Source organism: Sphaerodactylus townsendi, linkage group LG10 (genome assembly GCF_021028975.2).
Source record: "Sphaerodactylus townsendi isolate TG3544 linkage group LG10, MPM_Stown_v2.3, whole genome shotgun sequence".
NCBI lineage: Eukaryota > Metazoa > Chordata > Lepidosauria > Squamata > Sphaerodactylidae > Sphaerodactylus > Sphaerodactylus townsendi.
The window spans coordinates 25,818,695-25,837,423 of NC_059434.1; the positions used below are offsets into that span (position 1 = coordinate 25,818,695).

Below are 18,729 nucleotides of genomic sequence, written 5' to 3' on the forward strand. Positions count from 1 at the left end.
GATCATCTTGTATGCTTCAATAGTATGTGCACCTCCGCCCCCCCCCCCCAAAAGAAACCACTGCATGTTGCTGTGTCTTTGGTACTAAGCTTTCTGTTCAATTCTTTGAAAGTTTTTAAAGAAGCTGCTCTCCCATCAGATGTCATACAGTCATGGACCACCTTCCCCTTTCAAAATTTACTAAGAACTCCCCCACCCCCACCCCCACACACAAGGGGCAGAGCCAGAAAAAGAGCAAGTAGGAGTAGAGGACAAATGCAGTAGTTGGGAAGCAACTGGGCACATCACTCTGTTTCTCTCCACTAACCCCTAGAGCCGTGGTGACGAACCTATGGCACTCCATATGGCCATGCTGGCAGGGGCTGATGGGAATTGTAGTCCATGAACATCTGGAGTGCCATAGGTTCGCCACCACTGTCCTGGAGCAAACTCCAATCTAGGCACTTGTCTTTCCTGTTTTCAGCGTATCCCTGATCTGTTCCAGCAAGACTGAATTTCTGAGATGTTTTAAAGAGAGATATTCTGAAACATGTTACATGCAAATAAAGTGTAAAGTGCCATCAAATCGCAGTCAACTTATGGCAACCTCTTGTGGGGTTTTCAAGGCAAGAGACTAACAGGGGTGGTTTGCCTTTGACTGCAGAACAACCTTGCAATTTCTTAGTGGTCTCCCTTCCAAATCCTAACCAGGGTTGACCCTGCTTAGCTTCCAAGATCTGACAAGATCAGGCTAGCCTGGGCCATCCAGGTAGAGGCACTTACATGTTTAGAGTTATACTATTATATTTTATTTTTTCAATCCAGCAATATGGACCTGCCTGTGTGTTCATGGTTTGCCTCACTGGAATGGGAAATGCTAAAAATTAATGGATGCCTATCTGCTTGAAGAAGCATATCCAGATGGAAAGCATTTCAAAACTTCAATACTCTACATGACTTGGGACTGGGGCCCTAAAGGGCCCTTTCTCCTATTGGTTTCTGGCCCAGGAATAAAAAGCACAGGAAGAGGCCCTCCTGACTGTCCCATCAATCAAAGCAGGTTGCTTGGTGAGTACTTGAGAGGGCCTTTTCACTAGCAGCCCCATGATTATGAAACAGCCTACACAGATTATCCCTGTCTAAATTACAATAACCACTGTGATATGAAGTTAGAATTAATTATTTATTTGCCACCTTCTTCCTTGTGCAGCTTCCTTAAGGTTGCATCTTAAAGAATAAAAGCAAAGGGGTACGCTGTGTAGGTTGTTTCATAATTGTGGGGCTGCTAGTAAAAAGGCCCTCTCTCAAGTACTCCATGGAGTTTTGCATTGTTTTTACCCCAAACATTTTATTTCTAGCCTCCAAATGTTTTAAATAAATCTCCTTTTAAAGCGATTCTCTAGCTGAAACATTTTGAGCTCAATCAGTTTCCTCTTGTTTGTTTATTTGTAGTATTTAGCATTTAGCTGTTTTTTTATGGGGGGAATCTTCAAAGCATCAAGTATATGAGGAGTACAGAATACAGAACAAGGCTGTGAAGCATTGAAGTATTGATTCAACAAAGAGCTAAAGGGGGGGGATTACAAAATGGTGGCCAGGAATAGACTCAAGTGCTAACAAAGGGGGGGAGTGAAAATGTTTTACAAATGTTTTAGGCGATTTGTGCAGAAAGGGCCGTTGTGTTACTGAGGACTTTAGTTCTCCTCTTCTAGTATATGGTCTCAGTACTCACCTTTCCGTATCAGTTGAGGTATTGCAAAATAGGGTGCAAAGCTTTGTACAAACTGAAGTTTCAGAACAAAGCACCTGTCATTTTAAATATAAAAATGTAATGTGGTGTACATTTAAATCAACAGCAGGCTGACAACAGGAATGGCTAAAACCTGGCTGTGATGTCAAAATACACCAACAGAAGGAGAAAATGTAGCAGAAATAACAGGATAGCTGTAAATCTGATACGGCATTTACCATCTGTCACAGAATATTTTGGAGAACGTTGCCTAGAAAGAGCTTGGAAGGTCAAACAAAGGACAAACAGGAATCAAGACAGAGAAATACTGATGAAATGTTTAAGACAATAATGGAGCTTAATTTTATAACATAAAATGGTGGTGTTATGGTAGCAAGTTTTTACTGGTAGGTGGAGAACCCCGTGAGGGAGTATTCTTTGCCAGGAATATCCCACTTTATTAAAATTGTCCTTTATGCAAGTGTGTTAGTTTTTTATGGATGTTAGAGGGCTAACTTCCATATCACACTCGCCAGTTACAGGGCAAATTCAGAAAAATACATGGTCAGAGCATTGTTTAGGAATTGGCCTAAAAGTGCATGGCAATTCTCTGGAGGCTGGCCACCTGTGAGGTAAACAGTGCTAATGGTTACTGATGTACTCTCACCTTCCTCAGGTGTTCTGTGGAGTCACACTTCACCTCACCCTGTCTTGGTCTAAGCTAGTAGAACTTATGAGAACCAAGAAGAAGACCTTTATTTTCCTGAAAAGAAAAAGAATTGTTTTCGTGATAAAGAATAACCTCACAGAGACAGCCAGAAACTGCCAGTCTGCCATTATCTGAGTAGTGTGCCTCAGCTTTTCCAAAACCAAAGTGCTTTTATGCATATAGTGCTTCACAGTTAATTTTTCTTGGGTTTTAAGTTTGAACAGAAAAAATTCTCTGTGGAGCACCTGTAGCTGAACCAAGCAGCCTTCCACTTCTGACTGATTGGAAGGAACTGCTTTTGTGTGAGCAGTAAAAGCCAGTAGCAGCAAGGAAACCTGAAGGAAGCCGAATGCAAGTTCATTCTTTTTGCTTTCCCTTTGTTCTCTCTTAAAAAGTGGTAGTTTAACCAATCTTAGAAACCACAGGGAGATTCTGACCTGAGGTGCAGTTAGTTTTGAAGAGGGGGAAATAAGTCTGTAATAGAAAACACAGCCCAAAGAGAATGGATGCTTACTGAGAGGAAGATCACAAGTGCATAAATAGTCAAAGATTACTGGAGCTTTTACTACACAGAACTCAGACTGCCCTATAGATTCCCACTGCCTAGGAAGTTTTAGATGATTTGGTATTATCTGCAAATTTGGCCACCACGCTACCTACCCCTACTTCCAGGTCATTTATGAATACGTTAAAGAGCACTGGTCCCAAAACGGATCTTTGGGGGACACCACTCCCTACATTTCTCCATTGTGAGAACTTCCCATTGACACCCACCCTTTGCTTCCTGTTTCTCAACCAGTTTTGAATCCATAGGAGGACTTCCCCTCTTATTCCTTGATTGCTGAGTTTGCTCAATAGTCTTTGGTGAGGAACTTTGTCAAAAGCCTTTTGGAAATCCAAGTAGACAATGTCCACTGGTTCCCCCTTATCCACATGCCTGTTTACACCCTCAAAGAACTCTAGTAAGTTTGTAAGGCAGGACTTTCCTCTGCAAAAGCCATGATGACTCTTCCTCAGTAGGTCTTGCTTTTCTACATGTTTTATAATTTTATCTTTAATTATCTGTTCCTACTAATTTACCAGGAACAGATGTCAAACTGACTGGCCTGTAATTTCCTGGATCCCCTCTAGATCCTTTCTTAAAGATTGGTGTGACATTGGCCATCTTCCAGTCTTCAGGGATGGAGGGCGATTTCAGGGGTAAGTTGCATATTAAAGTAAGATCAGCAATTTCATGCTTGCGCTCTTTAAGTACTCTTGGATGAATGCAATCTGGGCCAGGGGATTTGATAGCATTTAGTTTATCAATGGCTGCCAGAACTTCTTCCTTGGCTACCACTATCTTCACTAGTTCCTCGGATTTGGCTCCTAAGAAGCTTGGTTCAGGTGCAAGAATTGTCCTCACCTCCTCTTGGGTGAAAACAGATGCAAAGAATTCATTCAGCTTCTCTGCAATATCCCTGTCATCCTTTAGCACACCTTTTGTTCCTTCATCATCTAATGGGCCTACCGCTTCCCTAGCTGGCTTCCAACTTTTGATGTACTTGAGGAACTGTTTGTTGCTGGTCTTGATGTTCGCAGTCATACGTTTTTCATAATCCTTTTTTGCCTCCCTTACAGCTAACTTGCTTCTCTTTTGCCACCATTTGTGTTCCTTCTCGCATTCTTCTTCTCATATCAAGTTCTACTCCTGCATTCTGAGTCTTATAAGTTGTGGCCACTTCCATAGTTCTCTTTATCAATTTTTTTTCACACAGCATCATTCTTTGATTTATACATATCTATATTTATGCCACAGTAACACTGATACTAGACTACTGTAATGTATACTCAATAGGTTTTCCTTCAAAGTCAATTTGGAGACTGCAGTTGGTACAGAACCTCACAACTTGACTATTATTGAGAGCTAGGGTAATCATGCATATATTACACCCATTCTGCTCTGCAGTCATTATATTGGCTGCCCAACAGTTATTGGGCTCAGTTTAAAGTATTGGCTCACATACAAAGCCTTTCATGGCAATAGTCTCAATTATCTATGGCACCAGCTCTCCCCGACTTTACATCACAACAGCTTTGCTCACCTGGGCAGGATCTTCTGTTGGTGCCATCCTGAAAATGGGCAAAGTCAACAATGGCACACACTGTTGTGGCCCCCATCGAACAGTCTGCCTGATTAGGTCAGGAAGGCTTCTATACACCAGTGTTTTGCCAACTATGCAAAACTGAATTATTCAAGAAGGCTTTTTATAATAGGGTTGTACTGTAATGAAATGATTCATAAAGGTGCTTGGATAAAGGGTTAGGAACTGTAGACTATTCTACTTCAATAGTTCATAATTGTTTGTTGTCATAAGTAGGCATCATTTAAAGCATCATGTTAATACTTATGCTTTGCTTCAGCTTTGGTTGGGTCCAGATTTCTGAAATCATATTTCTACACTCTTAGAATACTTCTTTACACACAGAGTGATTAAAATGTGGAACTTGCTGCCTGAGAATGTAGTGATGCTCATGGGGACAGGCAGCTTTAAAAGGGGATTCGACGGATTAATGAAGGATAGATCTATCAGTGGCTATTAGCTATAGCAACTAAAGGGAGGTAGTTCAGTGGAGGTAAACCTGTGAATAATAGTGTCACAGGGAAACATTAATGAAGGCCTTGGTCTCTATGGTCTCTTGAGGAACTGGTTGGCCATTGTGTGAGATAGCCCAGCAGGGCTCTTCTTATTTCTTATGGAAAAAAATAAGATAATGTTGCTGCATATGATTAGAGTTTTCATTGGCTCTAGTGGCAAACAGATACAATCTGTGAATTTTTCAAAGCTTGTTGGGCAAGACACAGTTACAGAGATCAGCATGGATTCCAACAGGGCCCAAGCATATATTCTGTATATATTTATACAAACACAATTCAATTGTGGCAACACACACTTCTTTAAAAAGTACACTTAGGTATTCCATACACTTAGGTATTCCATTGCTTATTTTGCACTTCATCTCATTGTGAAAAGATATCATGTATATATATTCACCTTTGGTGGAGAACTGGGATGGCTAAAAATGACCATGACTTGGCAAATGAGCACACTACAAAAAGAAAGGTATTATACTTTAAAAAAGTATTTTGTTTACCTGAAAGCTTTTATGACTATTTGATAAAATTGCATCACATTTGCTGCCACATCAAAGAAGAATTTTTTTGAGAAATGAATGTGAATCTAAATAGATTTAAATTACCAGCAGCACATTTGTAAAGCAGGTTTAGAATTTTGTTTGGTTTTGTCGGGTGATTGTATGCCATAACGCATTATGGTTTTGTCAGTTCCTATCCCATGGGCAGAAGAAACAATTGCTTTTAGAACACATAGTAAACCTGCTTGCAGTTTGGGGGAAAAAACAGTTAGCACATTCAAAGAACCATCCTAAGTAACCCTCCTACAAAATAATTCTAAACATGGAAAAACAGTTGTAGCTGGAAGATGGGAGCAGCCTATAAATGACAGAGTTGCAATACAACCAAGGAACATCCGGCATCCAACAGCACTCTTATGAATCCAAAGTGTGGAGTCAAACCATCGTTCTCTGTGAATCACTTCATACATGATAGCACAGCCATGCACTTGGTTTACACAAATGTCACCTATATATGAGCATTACTTTTGTGGAGAGTATAAAAGCATTACATGCTCATAAGACATACACATAATATATGAACTGGCTCTGAGCTATATGAAAACAGTTTTTTTTTATTAGCTGCCAATGGGAAAAGAAGTGTCAGCAACCAGAGCAGGACAGGAACAAATCTTTCCCATCTTTAATCTGTGGCAAAGCACAAGCGTTGAAGCTAGATGGCTTAATCTAATGTAAGCAGCGAGCAGTTGGCATAGGTAAATTACCTTCTGGACAAGATGTAAATAAGATAGAACGGCACTGTGCTTATGCTGGTGACCATTACTACTAGTGCAACTGGGAAAACACACAGACCTGTGGGAGACATCTCATTTCACAGTCTCACACTGTTTCCTCTTTCCATTTCCTGAATACTCCCATAGCCTCTCCCCTTTTCTTACTTCTCTGACCCTTTCCACCCAACAACAAACCTACCTTTATCTGCCCCTCTGTCTTAAGATTTTCTCCACCCCTTCACAAGCTTCCACCCAGGAAAACCAAGGCCCAGCTGTGTGGTATAGTAGGGGACTTGCATAGAAGGGGATCCTCCAAGACTTTGGGGAGCACCTCACTTTTCTCTGTAACCCCTTACCCTCAGGTTTGTAGAATTATCTGTGTTGCCCATTCACTGCTCCAGATTTAAGTATCCTTCAAATTGGCTGACTTTGATATTAGTAACAAACAAATGGAGACACCCAAGAAACTTGTGGAAATGGGTGGGTTGAGGTTTCTCCCCTCACAGAGCACTAAGACTTCTCTTTTCCCCTCAACTGAATGCCAATATTTCACCCTACCTCTCAATGGTGAACTGAGGCTTCCTCTCCACTCTCTTTCTCAAAGGGATGCCAAGCTTTTCCCCACCCTCCTCATTAATGACACATTGAGGTTCTCCCCCACCCCCATCTCTCACAGCACCTCACCCTGAGCAGTCTGAGCAGGGATGCTGAGTCTTCTACCACACCGTCCCTCTTGGCAGCTTGCTGAGGTACCTGCTGGGCCCAGCACAACCTCAATATTGTTGCTGGGTTTTGTATTTTACAGATTTTTCTGCAGACCTAGGGGGCCCCATGAAGTTAGCAGAAACGTCTGACAAGATTGGGTTAGCCTGGACTGGGGACCACTATTCATCTAATTAATAATCCAAATATCAGCCATGGAAACAATAATGCAATACATGGACAACACAGACAGAGAAGGAATCCCAAAATATACACAAAAGATGATGAGTCTCTGTATAAATAATACCCCTTCAGTGAAATCCTTGCGACTCAGTAGAGGCTTGAAGTACTCCAGTTGCTAGATCTCACCTGGATACCATAAAAAGAGATAAAGTGACCATGCATAAGCATGAATAAATATCAAAAGTTGGAAGTACTCAAGTTGCTGAACATCTGGCAACCTGAGTACTTCCAACTTTTGATATTTATTCATGCTTATGCATGACCAGTTTATCTCTTTTTATGGTATCCAGGTGAGATCTGGCAGCTGGAGTACTTCAAGCCTCTACTGAATCTCAAGGATTTCACTGAAGGGATATTATTTATACAGAGACTCATCATCTTTTGTTCATATTTTGGGATTCCTTCTCAGACTGATTGCGTTGTTCATGTATTGCATTATTGTTTCCATTGTTGATATTTGGGTTATTGGATATAATGCTCTTTAATCATTTCTATCAACGTTGATGGTTTTATTGCTGTTCTTTTGAGCCAGGCAGAACAATTTTTCTTCATATATCCTTACTGTTTCTGGCTCATTCTTTATATTTAGGCCAGTATATATCCCCATTATAATCAAATAAGAGGAGATTCCACTTTTAACAATCATATATATATTAAAGATTTTTATTTACACATATTTAAAAATTGATATGACATAACTCCTCATACTTCACCACATGATAATACATTGATATACTTTTTTCATCAATTCTAGTAATAAACATTTTTTTTTTCCTAAAAGGGAATAATACACTATTTAGAAATTTTGTGTTGGAATGTAAATACTTTTATCACAATAGTCTAATGCAAGTAAAACTTGTTAGACAGACTATACAGTATTAAATTTGAGTTTATTGGCTTGTATAGAGGAAGGATGAAATTAGCATGTCCTGCAAAATGATACAATCAGATTTCAATGTATTTTTCCCTTTCAGTTATCAGAAATATATGGCCACTAGTAAATTTCTGTTTAACCTTCTAAAAAGTATATAATGTACTGGGGTCTGCAAAACTAATCTCCTTGCCCTCCCTCCCCTCCCCTCCTCCAAAATCTAATGTGTTAAATTCGTACAAGGTTTTGGAAATGGGAACTAGTACAATGACCAGGTGGAAAGAGTCTAATATGTCTTCTTGTCCTGGAGCATCATTTCAGAAGGGGAGGAGGGATGCTTTACTGAGACGGCATGAGGCTTCTTGTACATGAGGGCAATTCTGACAACAGGTTCAGTTCTAAGAACAGGGCTGCACCTTGCGAATGGCTTGTCAAGGCGAGAGTCACTGGGTTGGATGTTGCAGTCCCATCTGCCAGTGGGAGTATTTTCCCCTGGCAGAAAAAGCCTTCTGCTGAGTCTCTTGCTTCAGGGGAAGGTTCCATCCCTCAGAAGAAAGTAGAAAAGATTTGTAGGATCTGAAATCCACTTCATGATCAGATTTAAAGAATCGTGAGACAGAAGCTCATGTGATTTGGTTCAAAGGTATTCAAATGAAGGTTAAGACATTTAGTCTAAAGTGAATTGTGAGGCCCTGTATACTGGGAAGCTTCATTTTACAAAATGACATTAAAGCATGTTTAAACCAATTCAGGAGCTAGCCTACACAGTGGCTAGTGTGCAGTCTTTAATTGTTCGATGCATTCTAGTATTGTAACAAAGCAACATCGACTGCATAGGTTTTACCATACCATGCAGCTACAAGTGGTGCCATGAAAAACTGTGTATAACAGTTAAAAAAGAAAGAAAAATGCTCTGTGTGGGTTTTTACAGGTGGCTACCAGTGCCATACTAAGCAGGGTTACACCTTTCTAAGTCCACTAAAGTATTAAAAGAGTATAGGAAGGTATAACTCATTTTAGATGGCACTGTAAGAGAAGGGATTTCTATAGATGTATAACAAGCCCCAAGAATGTGTTTTTACATTCTTTAGGAAGCATAGAGATGTTAATTTCAAGACAAATGTCTTCCTTGACACTAGATGTATAAGAAGTATACATCTCTTTGGTATTTTGCATTCAATTAGACAGCGTGGCATGTGTCTAGAAATCAAGGGGAAGCTATTGTATTCATTGGACCACTGCTATAACTTATTCCAGATAGTCCATATCAGTTAGAAAAGTGCACTGCTACATTCTCCACTAACATAAATATCTGGACCATGACCAAGAAAACCCCGAAGGTAGATTGCAACTACCTCTATATAGCCTTGTGGCTACATTATTTGGAAATGTTTCAAAGAGAATAGAGATACATCAAAATAGCGTGAATTGTTTAGAACATCCTATTAATTCTTTAACTCAAAATGTAACTCTCTGAAGCCGACTCACTGGTCCATGATATGAGGGATCAAACTGATAAGAAAGTAAAGTTTCCTCCAGCTTCCATGGTAGTACTGGTGCAAACAGAATAAGTGCCATATGGCTATAGATATAAATTGCTGTTTGTATCCACTGGCTTGCCAATAGATTGGATGATTGTCCTCTGCATCATTAAAAATCTAAAACCAAACCGTCAACGGGTTGCAGTGCCATGGAAAAAAAATCACTACCCTGTTATATAAGAAGAGCCTGAGTGTGGGAATGGCTCCTTGGAAGACAACCACCATGGCATAACATTTCAAGTGACCTCCATCTTGTGGATATCCAATGGATTGTTACTATGGCAGGGTATGATGCAAGTGTCCAAGTCCTGCCCATTTCCTGAAGGCTACCAATCTACTTTAACTGAGCCAGCAGCAGCCAATCAAGTTCCATGGCATCTTGATAGAGCAGATGGGAGGGGTGAGTTGGAGCAAAAAGCATTTAACGGACATATTTTTCCTCAGACAAGGTTTGACATCAGTTAGGCAGGTTGGGAAACTTGTTTCAGGAAACAGGGTTGGTCTCAGAGTGTGTCTTTAGTCAAATCAGTTTGGTAAAAAAGTGGTGTTGAAGAGAGACTCACACTAAATTATAAGTTCTTCCAAAACTGAGAGAAGGTAAAGGGACAGAATGCAGTGTTTATTTGCATTATTCTGGAACTTCTGCTCTGGGATTTAGTAACCTTAGACCCACTCATTCATAATTTTTCACAAAGTGTAGATTCATTGTTATTTTTTGTCACTGTCCTCAGAGCATATCAGCCAGTCACAAACAAAGTGAATGCATGAACAGTCCATGTACAGTGTACAATTGATTTTTAATGCATGTATTGAATAATTGTCATGTTACGTTCAATGCATGTTCTGCTGACTGTGTGATTTTAAACTCCACACTTAACCATTTATCCTGTTTTAATCTGCAAAGTGAATGCATGTCCCATCTTATAATCTGGTGTGTAGACATATATGCAGGTTACACAAACATTCATTGTAATAGGGGATAAAAGGTATTGTTTTATCTTTAACCTCTTCTATGTCCTGTGCCAAGCTGAAGCTGAGAGTTAACATTTGTATGTATTTTCAAGCCTCCCTGCTCTAAGCATTTAACTCTTTCTAGTGAATAAATGGAAGTTACATGCTTTTATTTTACCTCAGGGCTCCTGTGTTGTTATAGGGTAGATTAGGTATTTTCCTGGTTAATAACCAAAACAGAAGAAAAGAATAAGAGGCCTATCACACCTATACTCTCAAGTAGGAAGGAGAGAGAGCCTTAAACAAAGGCCCCCTCACAGGTAACAGCTTACCTACTATAAGAACCTATGCACTCACACCAAAAAGAACTTTATGAATTCCCTTGGTTTGGGTTAAGAATCACTAGAGAAGGCTCAGTTGGTGGCTGAGAATAAAATCCATAATACGCTACCTGAGATTCTATCACAGACAATCACAAAGATAAAGGAAGCAGATTACTGTATCAAAAATGGTTGTAACCAATGGAAACTATTCTGCCTTGGTTCAAGTGCAGTGAACATACACTTGAACACACTGGCTACACTGTAAAATGTTTACCAGACTCAACAGCATTGAAAATACACTATTCGTTCATAGTGGTTTAGTAAATATTGAACGACTAGATTTTATGATGATTGATTTCCACCCCTCAAATAATCTCTACTAGGATTTATTTGATTGCTGTGCTAGAGGTCCATAGATATATAAACAGACAAGTCTGACTACATTTGTTAATTATCAAATGCAATGGGACAACTTGTTCCAGTAGCTATCATGGTTAAGTGCTTGAATTATTTAGGAGTGTTTGATTTCTTAAAACATTTTCTTTGTATTCATTCTTACCAATTGATTTTCAATTCCCATCCTGTTTTATCATATGGGGTGTGTGTGTTTGTGTGTGTGTTTAGGGGGAAAGTTGTCTTTGAGACCCTTGAGCTCAAAGAACTTAGGCTAGGGTGGAATTACTGTTTTGATCCAGGCCAAGATAATTAGATGGTGTAGCTTGTTGGATCTGGGCAATGAAACCCAGGCATGGCACTCTCTCTGCTATCTCAGCAGATCATGTTGAATACGTTGCTGACAGTTTAGGGTGCTAGCTCTAGGTTGGGATATTCCTAGAGATCTGGGTATCAAGCTTTGGGAATGGGGGATTTGGAGAGGCAAGAACCTCAGTAGGATGAAATGCATAGTGGTAATTCTGTGTAATACAGGTCACTCCCTTGCGACGGACAACTTCTATGATGGCCTGCTGTCTGCATTGCAGTTAGTCAGAAGGCAGTACTGCCTGCAACTACTTGTCAGATGGCATAAGAGGCTATCTGAATTCAAGACTGAGACTAAGACCAAGCCATTACGAGCAAGTCTAGCAAAATGCATGCACACTGTTCACTTTTTCTTCCCTCAGCATTGACAGGCATTCATAATGCGTGCAGTTTTGAAGCACATTTTTCTATCTGGTGTCAAATGACAAATCTAAGTCTGAATATGAAGGAACACAAAGTGAACTGAACCACTATGGATAACAGTGAGTTCCTAAACAAAAGTACATTGTGCACTGAAGTCAATGGGCTTAGAACTCTATTGAGGATGGCACTGTTGAGTATCTAAAAATGAAGTCCCCCATTTCCAAAACCTTGCTGTTATTTAGCTTAAAAGAAACTACAACCCCAAAACAAAATCCAAGTTATTGATATACTGCTTGTGAATTAATAGGTTATCTACAGTTTATAAGACAATCAATCCATTTAAATAGAAAAAAGTTTCTCTTTTACATAAAGCAAGAGAGAGTACAAAAGCACAGCTCTTGTAATTTGGTAATATTGCAGTTTTACAAACATATTGCATAGAGAGTGTAAGAAAATAATTCCATCTTTTATATATCTATATATATCTATATATATTTATATACAGAAAAACAAGATTACATGTAAAGAGCAAAGCAAACTAAAATGTTAGCCAACCTTTTCTGGCAAATAAATATTGAACATTTGAACTTGGAACAGATTTGCAACTGCTGAACATTGAATGACCTAGTAATTAGAACCTGGGTTGTCAATTCTGCTTGCTTGGTTTTATTAACATCAAGTGATGTTCTATAAGAATCCCTAAAGAAACACATTACTGATCTTTGCTTACTGACATTGGTAATTTTCTTTCATTCCCTAACTGTATTACCTGATCACATCACAGGAAGTAAGAACAGAAACGGAAGCAAACTTTTTTGGGATATCTTTTGATACATATTTTTTTCTAAACCTGTATGGTGCATGAAAAGCAGCAAAATTCAACAACCGAGACTTGCTTTCCTTTCAAAATTAATAAAATGATAAATATTGAAAGCACAAAATATTTCACAAATCTAAAGCAAGTTACTGTCTCGTCTTGCATTTATGACATATCACCTGTTTAGTCCAACAATGGAGCTGAAGGTGCAGTGTTAGATGTAACAGCAGTGACAGTCTTTGGTCTTTAATATTAAACCCATACATAAAATTGCAGGTGTTTTTTTTAAAGAACCAACCCAACATACAATTAACAGTGCTCAAAGAATTATTTAGTTTTATTTAAAAAACAAACAAGAAAGAGACAGTATCCACTAACCTTCTATAGCAGGGATTTTTTTTGCAGTATACACTACCTAATATAGATATAGCTGTACATGTAGTGAAGAGTTGTCTACTTACTATCCATGATGCAGTAGAAACAATTCTGAAGAGACCAAAAACTGAAACTAAACTTAAAAAATAGGTATGCAAACAGACAGAAAAAAATTCTTTAAAACCATCTTATTTGATGCATTTATTCATAGCACCCACCTTTAGCCACATTTTCTTATGTTTTATATGCAATAACCATTATTATGGAGCCATAGAGTTTTCTGTTCAAAGACCATTTCATTTCAAACCCATTGGCCATTTATGTCTTTGAGGCCTACGCTACTTGAGGTCTATTTTTGCCTTCTTGCTGATCTACTGTTAGTGGCAGTTGCTAAAGCAGACTAGAGTCTATTAATCTCCCTTTCACAAAAGAAGTCCTAGCCCAATGGTACAGAGCAATTTGTGTGTGTGTGTGTGTTTTTTATCTCTGGCACAGTTTTCATGTAGCATGGCTATGGGAGATCTCTAACTGAAGAATTGATGCCACTTTGGGTGAACAGCCCAAGGCTAGATGAATTTAGCATAAAGCTCTTATTTCTTAGATGATGTAAAAAATTTAAATCAAACAGATGAATAGCTTCATCCTTACTACCCCTTTGGGATGAGCTTCCACACTTCATATGAATTATCTATTAATTGCAAAGATCATGCTGTGTTATGCAGATAACCTGTCTACCAGAGCACCAACTAAGACAACATTTTCAGGATCTTAATTATGTTGCTTCTAGATGTCCAGGTAAGAATTATGTCACTAGGGATGTGGTAAAACAGTAAAAAACTTAAGAGTTGATGTTTCATTCAGTAGCTAAGTTTCAATGTGAGATTCCCAGTTTTGGTTTGTAATACATTTCTAGAAGGTGTATTATGGTAAACTCGATAGGATTCCAGGCTAATGCCATGTCAAATGCTTCTAAATAACACCTCTGACAAACCTCTTGGTACTTCAAAACCTAGTGTACAAGAGTACAGTGTCAAGAGAGCAGAATGGGGGGAATCACTTCCACATTTCAAATGCTATACATAGTTGCTCCTGAGAAATAATACATCTGGTCATTGTGAGGTATAAAAACAAATGTTCTTAAAGTCCACAGCTTTTTTTTTTTGCACTTACCTCCCTTCACTTGAAACCTGAAATGACAAATCTGAAGTTTGTTTTCCAACTCTTATAATAGGGTTATCATCTCTAGGTTGGAAAATACCTGGAGATTTTGAGGGCACAGGTTGGGGGGAAAGGGACTTTAATTCCACAGAATCCACCTTCCAAAGTTGTCTTTTTTCAAGGTGAACCTATCTCTATTGCCTGCAGGTCAGTTATAATTAGCACTGCCAGCTCTGGGTTGGGAAATACCTGGAGATTTTGAGGTGGAAGAAGGCAGGATATAGGAAAGAAGAAACTTCAGTGGGATTTAATGCCACACAGCCCACCTTCCTGAGTGGCCAATTTCTCTGGGTGAACTGATCTCTGTTGCCTGGAGATCAGTTTTAATCCCAGGAGATCTCCAGCCACCACCAGAGATTGAAAACTCTATTTGCACATGATAACTATCCTTACAGATCTGAAATCTGCAGATAGCCAAACTACATCTAAGTTCATTTCAGGCACAAGCAAAAAGCACTGGGTCGTTTGGTTTCCAGTAAACCAGTCTGAATTATCAAGAAAAATTCTCACAGCAAACTATCCTTCTCTCTTCCTGTAATTTTCTCTGAGCCTACACATTAATAGGATAAAAGGTAAAATTATCATCCATTATCAAAGCCTTGCATATTATTTCGTCACTATGAAGTTGGATGATACTTGGTAGCTATCTGCTTAAAAGATTACCATAATGGGTTGCTATCCCCACATGGAGAATTAGGTTCTGCAGTCTCTTGTGGTAAGCCCATCATTACCACAAACTGTGGAGAGTTGTGACTGTGTGGGAAAATGCCAGTTGTAGACTATGCTAGGAGGCTACAGATGACTTCAGTACAAACAAAGGTGGGGGCACAACCTTTGGTTTCAAGCAGCTATCAAATGTCTAGATATCATTAGAAGCCATTTAACAGTTATTTGAAAACATAGAAAGATAACAGTGTACACAAATTTCCACAACACATCCTATACCTTTGTTCCCAGAACGCACATACTGCATTGCCAAAAGCAGATTTTATAAAATAACAGTGGTATGTCTTATTCTACATTTGTGGTGGGAAATCTTGGGCAAAATATCAATCTCTCTCTCTAGTACTAGCTGTGCCTTAATTTGGATTTGGTCATCTTAATTTCCAACAGCTATTTCAAAGGCATATTTCTAGTTATTGGTGCTTCCTGTAAGGGGGAGGTCTGCAACTTGCAGCTCTCCAGATGTTCACGGACTACAAATCCCATCTGCCAATTGGCCATGCTGGAAGGGGCTGATGGGAATTGTAGTCCATGAGCATCTGGAGATCTGCAGGTTGCAGACCCCTGCTGTAAGGAACCTAGTGGTACTTGGCGGCACAAACATGACGCAGGACTAGGCCCTCTGGCATCTGAATTAATCTGGCTTAAATATCAAGTTGCTATTTCTGCTGCTTCCTTTGTTTCCCATGCTCCATTTCCTGCCTTGGAGAAACAGGTGAGGATGGACAGACTGTCAAGACACAGTCATAGCTATGGATTGCCTGTTTACTAGTTTAAAATAAAAAAAATGTGACTCTGGACAAAAATGCACAGCCTTGTAGAAAATATCCACAGTTTCCGTTAGCAAACAGCTTTAAAGGGTTCAAGGACACTGCCCTTTTCTATTACTGCAAACCTTGCTGTTACACCACCTTGGGTTGGATCTAACCAGCTTTTTCACTAGTGGAAAAGGGAAAAAAGATAGTCCCCTTTGACCACAAAAGAAAAACCGACTATCAAGAAACCTGCAGGGACAAAAACCATGTGAAACGGGGGTGGGTGGGTAGGTGAGGTTAGAAAGGGAATTAAGCAAGATTTGAGCGCAAAAGCTGGCCCAATCCTATGTATTTTTCTTGTTTCCGGGACTTCCAAATTTGTTTGGAAAACTGGTTATCACTTAACTGAAGGCTCTGAATCAGAATGGTTTGGGCAGTTAATTCAATGAAGTAATGATGAAATGCAAACTGTCCAATCTGAGACATGATTTACATATTATCTTTGAGCAGCCTTGTTGCTACTGGATTGTCATTATCCATAAAACATGTTGATAGTTTGTCTGTTACAGACCTCTCAAGACTATTAACAATCAATAAAACTAAATAACTAACAGTATTAAAATGACAGTACTAATCAAAACAAGAGGCAACTTTCTTGTGACTGCTCCTATAGTCCTCCAGGAATTTGATTATGTTTCGTGAATCTGGTTAGGAAGATAATGCATGTTACATGAACACTGGTGGAGCAACTATAAGTCTATAGAGTTACATGTAAATCAGGCAATACCTTCCAAAGACTCCACACAATATTTTAAGTTTGTGAATCTTGCCCGTATTACACAGATTTCAAGATATTTTTGGTGGTTATAAGCACAAAGCAATTTCTTAGTATCTCACCATTGTACCTTTTATATTTCAGTTTACATAAACTCAGTTTTTATTTAAAATGAAAATTCTAATGTCCATTGAGTACATTCTTCAAACACGTACCTGAGAAATTCTACACAACATCAGTCTGGCTGCAGTTTCTTCATTTAATATCTGCCCATGGACATTGAATGCTTTGTACTTTGAAATGCTTAGTAACTGGTTATAAAAAAAAAAAGGTAACTAAGAGAACAGTATTACGACTGGCTACCATTTCATTCATTCACCTTGTCAGTAATTCCAACACATTTTGTTCAAATGAGTTTGTTTTTAAAAGCCTTCTTTAAAATATGTAGATCTATCCCAATGATTTCTTATGGACAGCTGGAACTTCATCTCAATTCACTTTGGTGGAAGAAGATCCACAGGCTTATTTATTTGTGTGCATGGATTTGCACCCTTCAATATGCTGAAAATGAATCCTGCATATTTAAGGGCTTCATATACCCATAGAGCTTTGGATCAAGGTGCGACCCCCCCCCCCACATGACAAATGACTATCTGGTGGGAAAAATACTTCGGATGTCCATTATCGAATTAATTATCAGTTTACTGTCCTGAGAATCTTTTCCTTGGGCTATTCTTTCTATTCCCCCAAGTCTTCCCCTTCCCTTTTAATATTTGTTGTACTTGTACAGTGTTCTTACAAGAAGCTCTACGTAGTCTCCCATCTTGATTCTTCAGGTCTATAGTAAATTTGCTTCACCAATTCTGTGGCATCATTGGGCCCTGGGCCCTTATTGTTTACTGAAATTGATTTACATACAATAACCAGGTAAATCTTTCAAGGTTCAAGAAAAAGGAAAGAAAAGTCAATGTCATTTTAAACATGGACAGGATATATTGCTAGGCGCTTTGAAAACCTTTACCTAACTTAAAAACTTTCAATATAGGAGACAACCCATAACAAAGCACTGATTTTTAAAGGAACTCAGGGAGGGATTCTGTCTCTTGTTTAAAAACAGGAATTAAATTTTAATTGTTTAATAAAGCAAGCATCACACAATGCTTCAGCATTTTAAAATTCAGGGATAAAAGTTTACATCCAAAAAAGATGAGTGAAAATTGTGCTTTCAGATGGTAGAGTTCTTCATCATACCAATTCATCTTGCCATTATATTTTGGGCAAATTTATATAGTATCGCATCAATCATGTATAGTATCTAATATGATTGATATGATACTATATAAATGCAGTTTCTATATATATATGCGCAGTTTCTCATGTACAGTTCCTGCAAAAATCTAAAACAATGTGCTTCACTTCATCTATAGCAAAGGCACCTGTGTTATTCTCCCTTTTGGACAAAAGGGGATTCTAAGATCCAGGTTTCCTGACGGAGGCAACCGTTTTATTCTCTTCTTTCTTCCATCCCTAATGTTCATAAGCCAGACAAGAAGGCCGCATTGTATTCCTGCTTGCACTGGAAGAGGTTGCTCTGTGGGCGGTTTGGAACATCATGATTTAACGAGGGAAACCAAGCAGAACTGTGAAGCAGAGGGACAGTAACAAAAAGGCTATTCTGGTGTGAGGAGGGATCCGGAGTCTTTTCAGCTCCACAAACAGATGTTGCTACTGGACTGGCACGTGGAGCCTGCTCCTGCTGGGGAAAGGTAAAGTTTACCATTTGGACAGACACAGAGCTCATAGATAGTCTGGCGAGTAGTTGATGAGCTTGGTGACGAGGGAGAGGAAAATGAACCCACTGGCAGATTCCCTAGTCGGATTGAGTTCGCGTTTAAAAATATCTAGGAGGAAAAGAAAAGGGAAAAAAATAAGGTATTGTCTCAGGTCAAAATGTGGGCATGTAGTTTGATGAGCATGTAGCAAGGTTG

The 18,729-nt window shown here is 39.0% G+C and overlaps 1 protein-coding gene across 1 annotated transcript in view; it reads right to left on the reverse strand.

Moving 5' to 3' along the window:
* Positions 1-7,917: 7,917 nt before the first annotated feature.
* The window catches only part of SGCZ (sarcoglycan zeta), a 704,005-nt gene continuing 693,193 nt past the window's right edge, over positions 7,918-18,729 (reverse strand). The window contains exon 8 of the mRNA XM_048510247.1: positions 7,918-18,642. Within this exon, the coding sequence (XP_048366204.1) occupies positions 18,445-18,642 (198 nt within the window). The 3' untranslated portion in view covers positions 7,918-18,444. The remainder of the gene's footprint in view (positions 18,643-18,729) is intronic.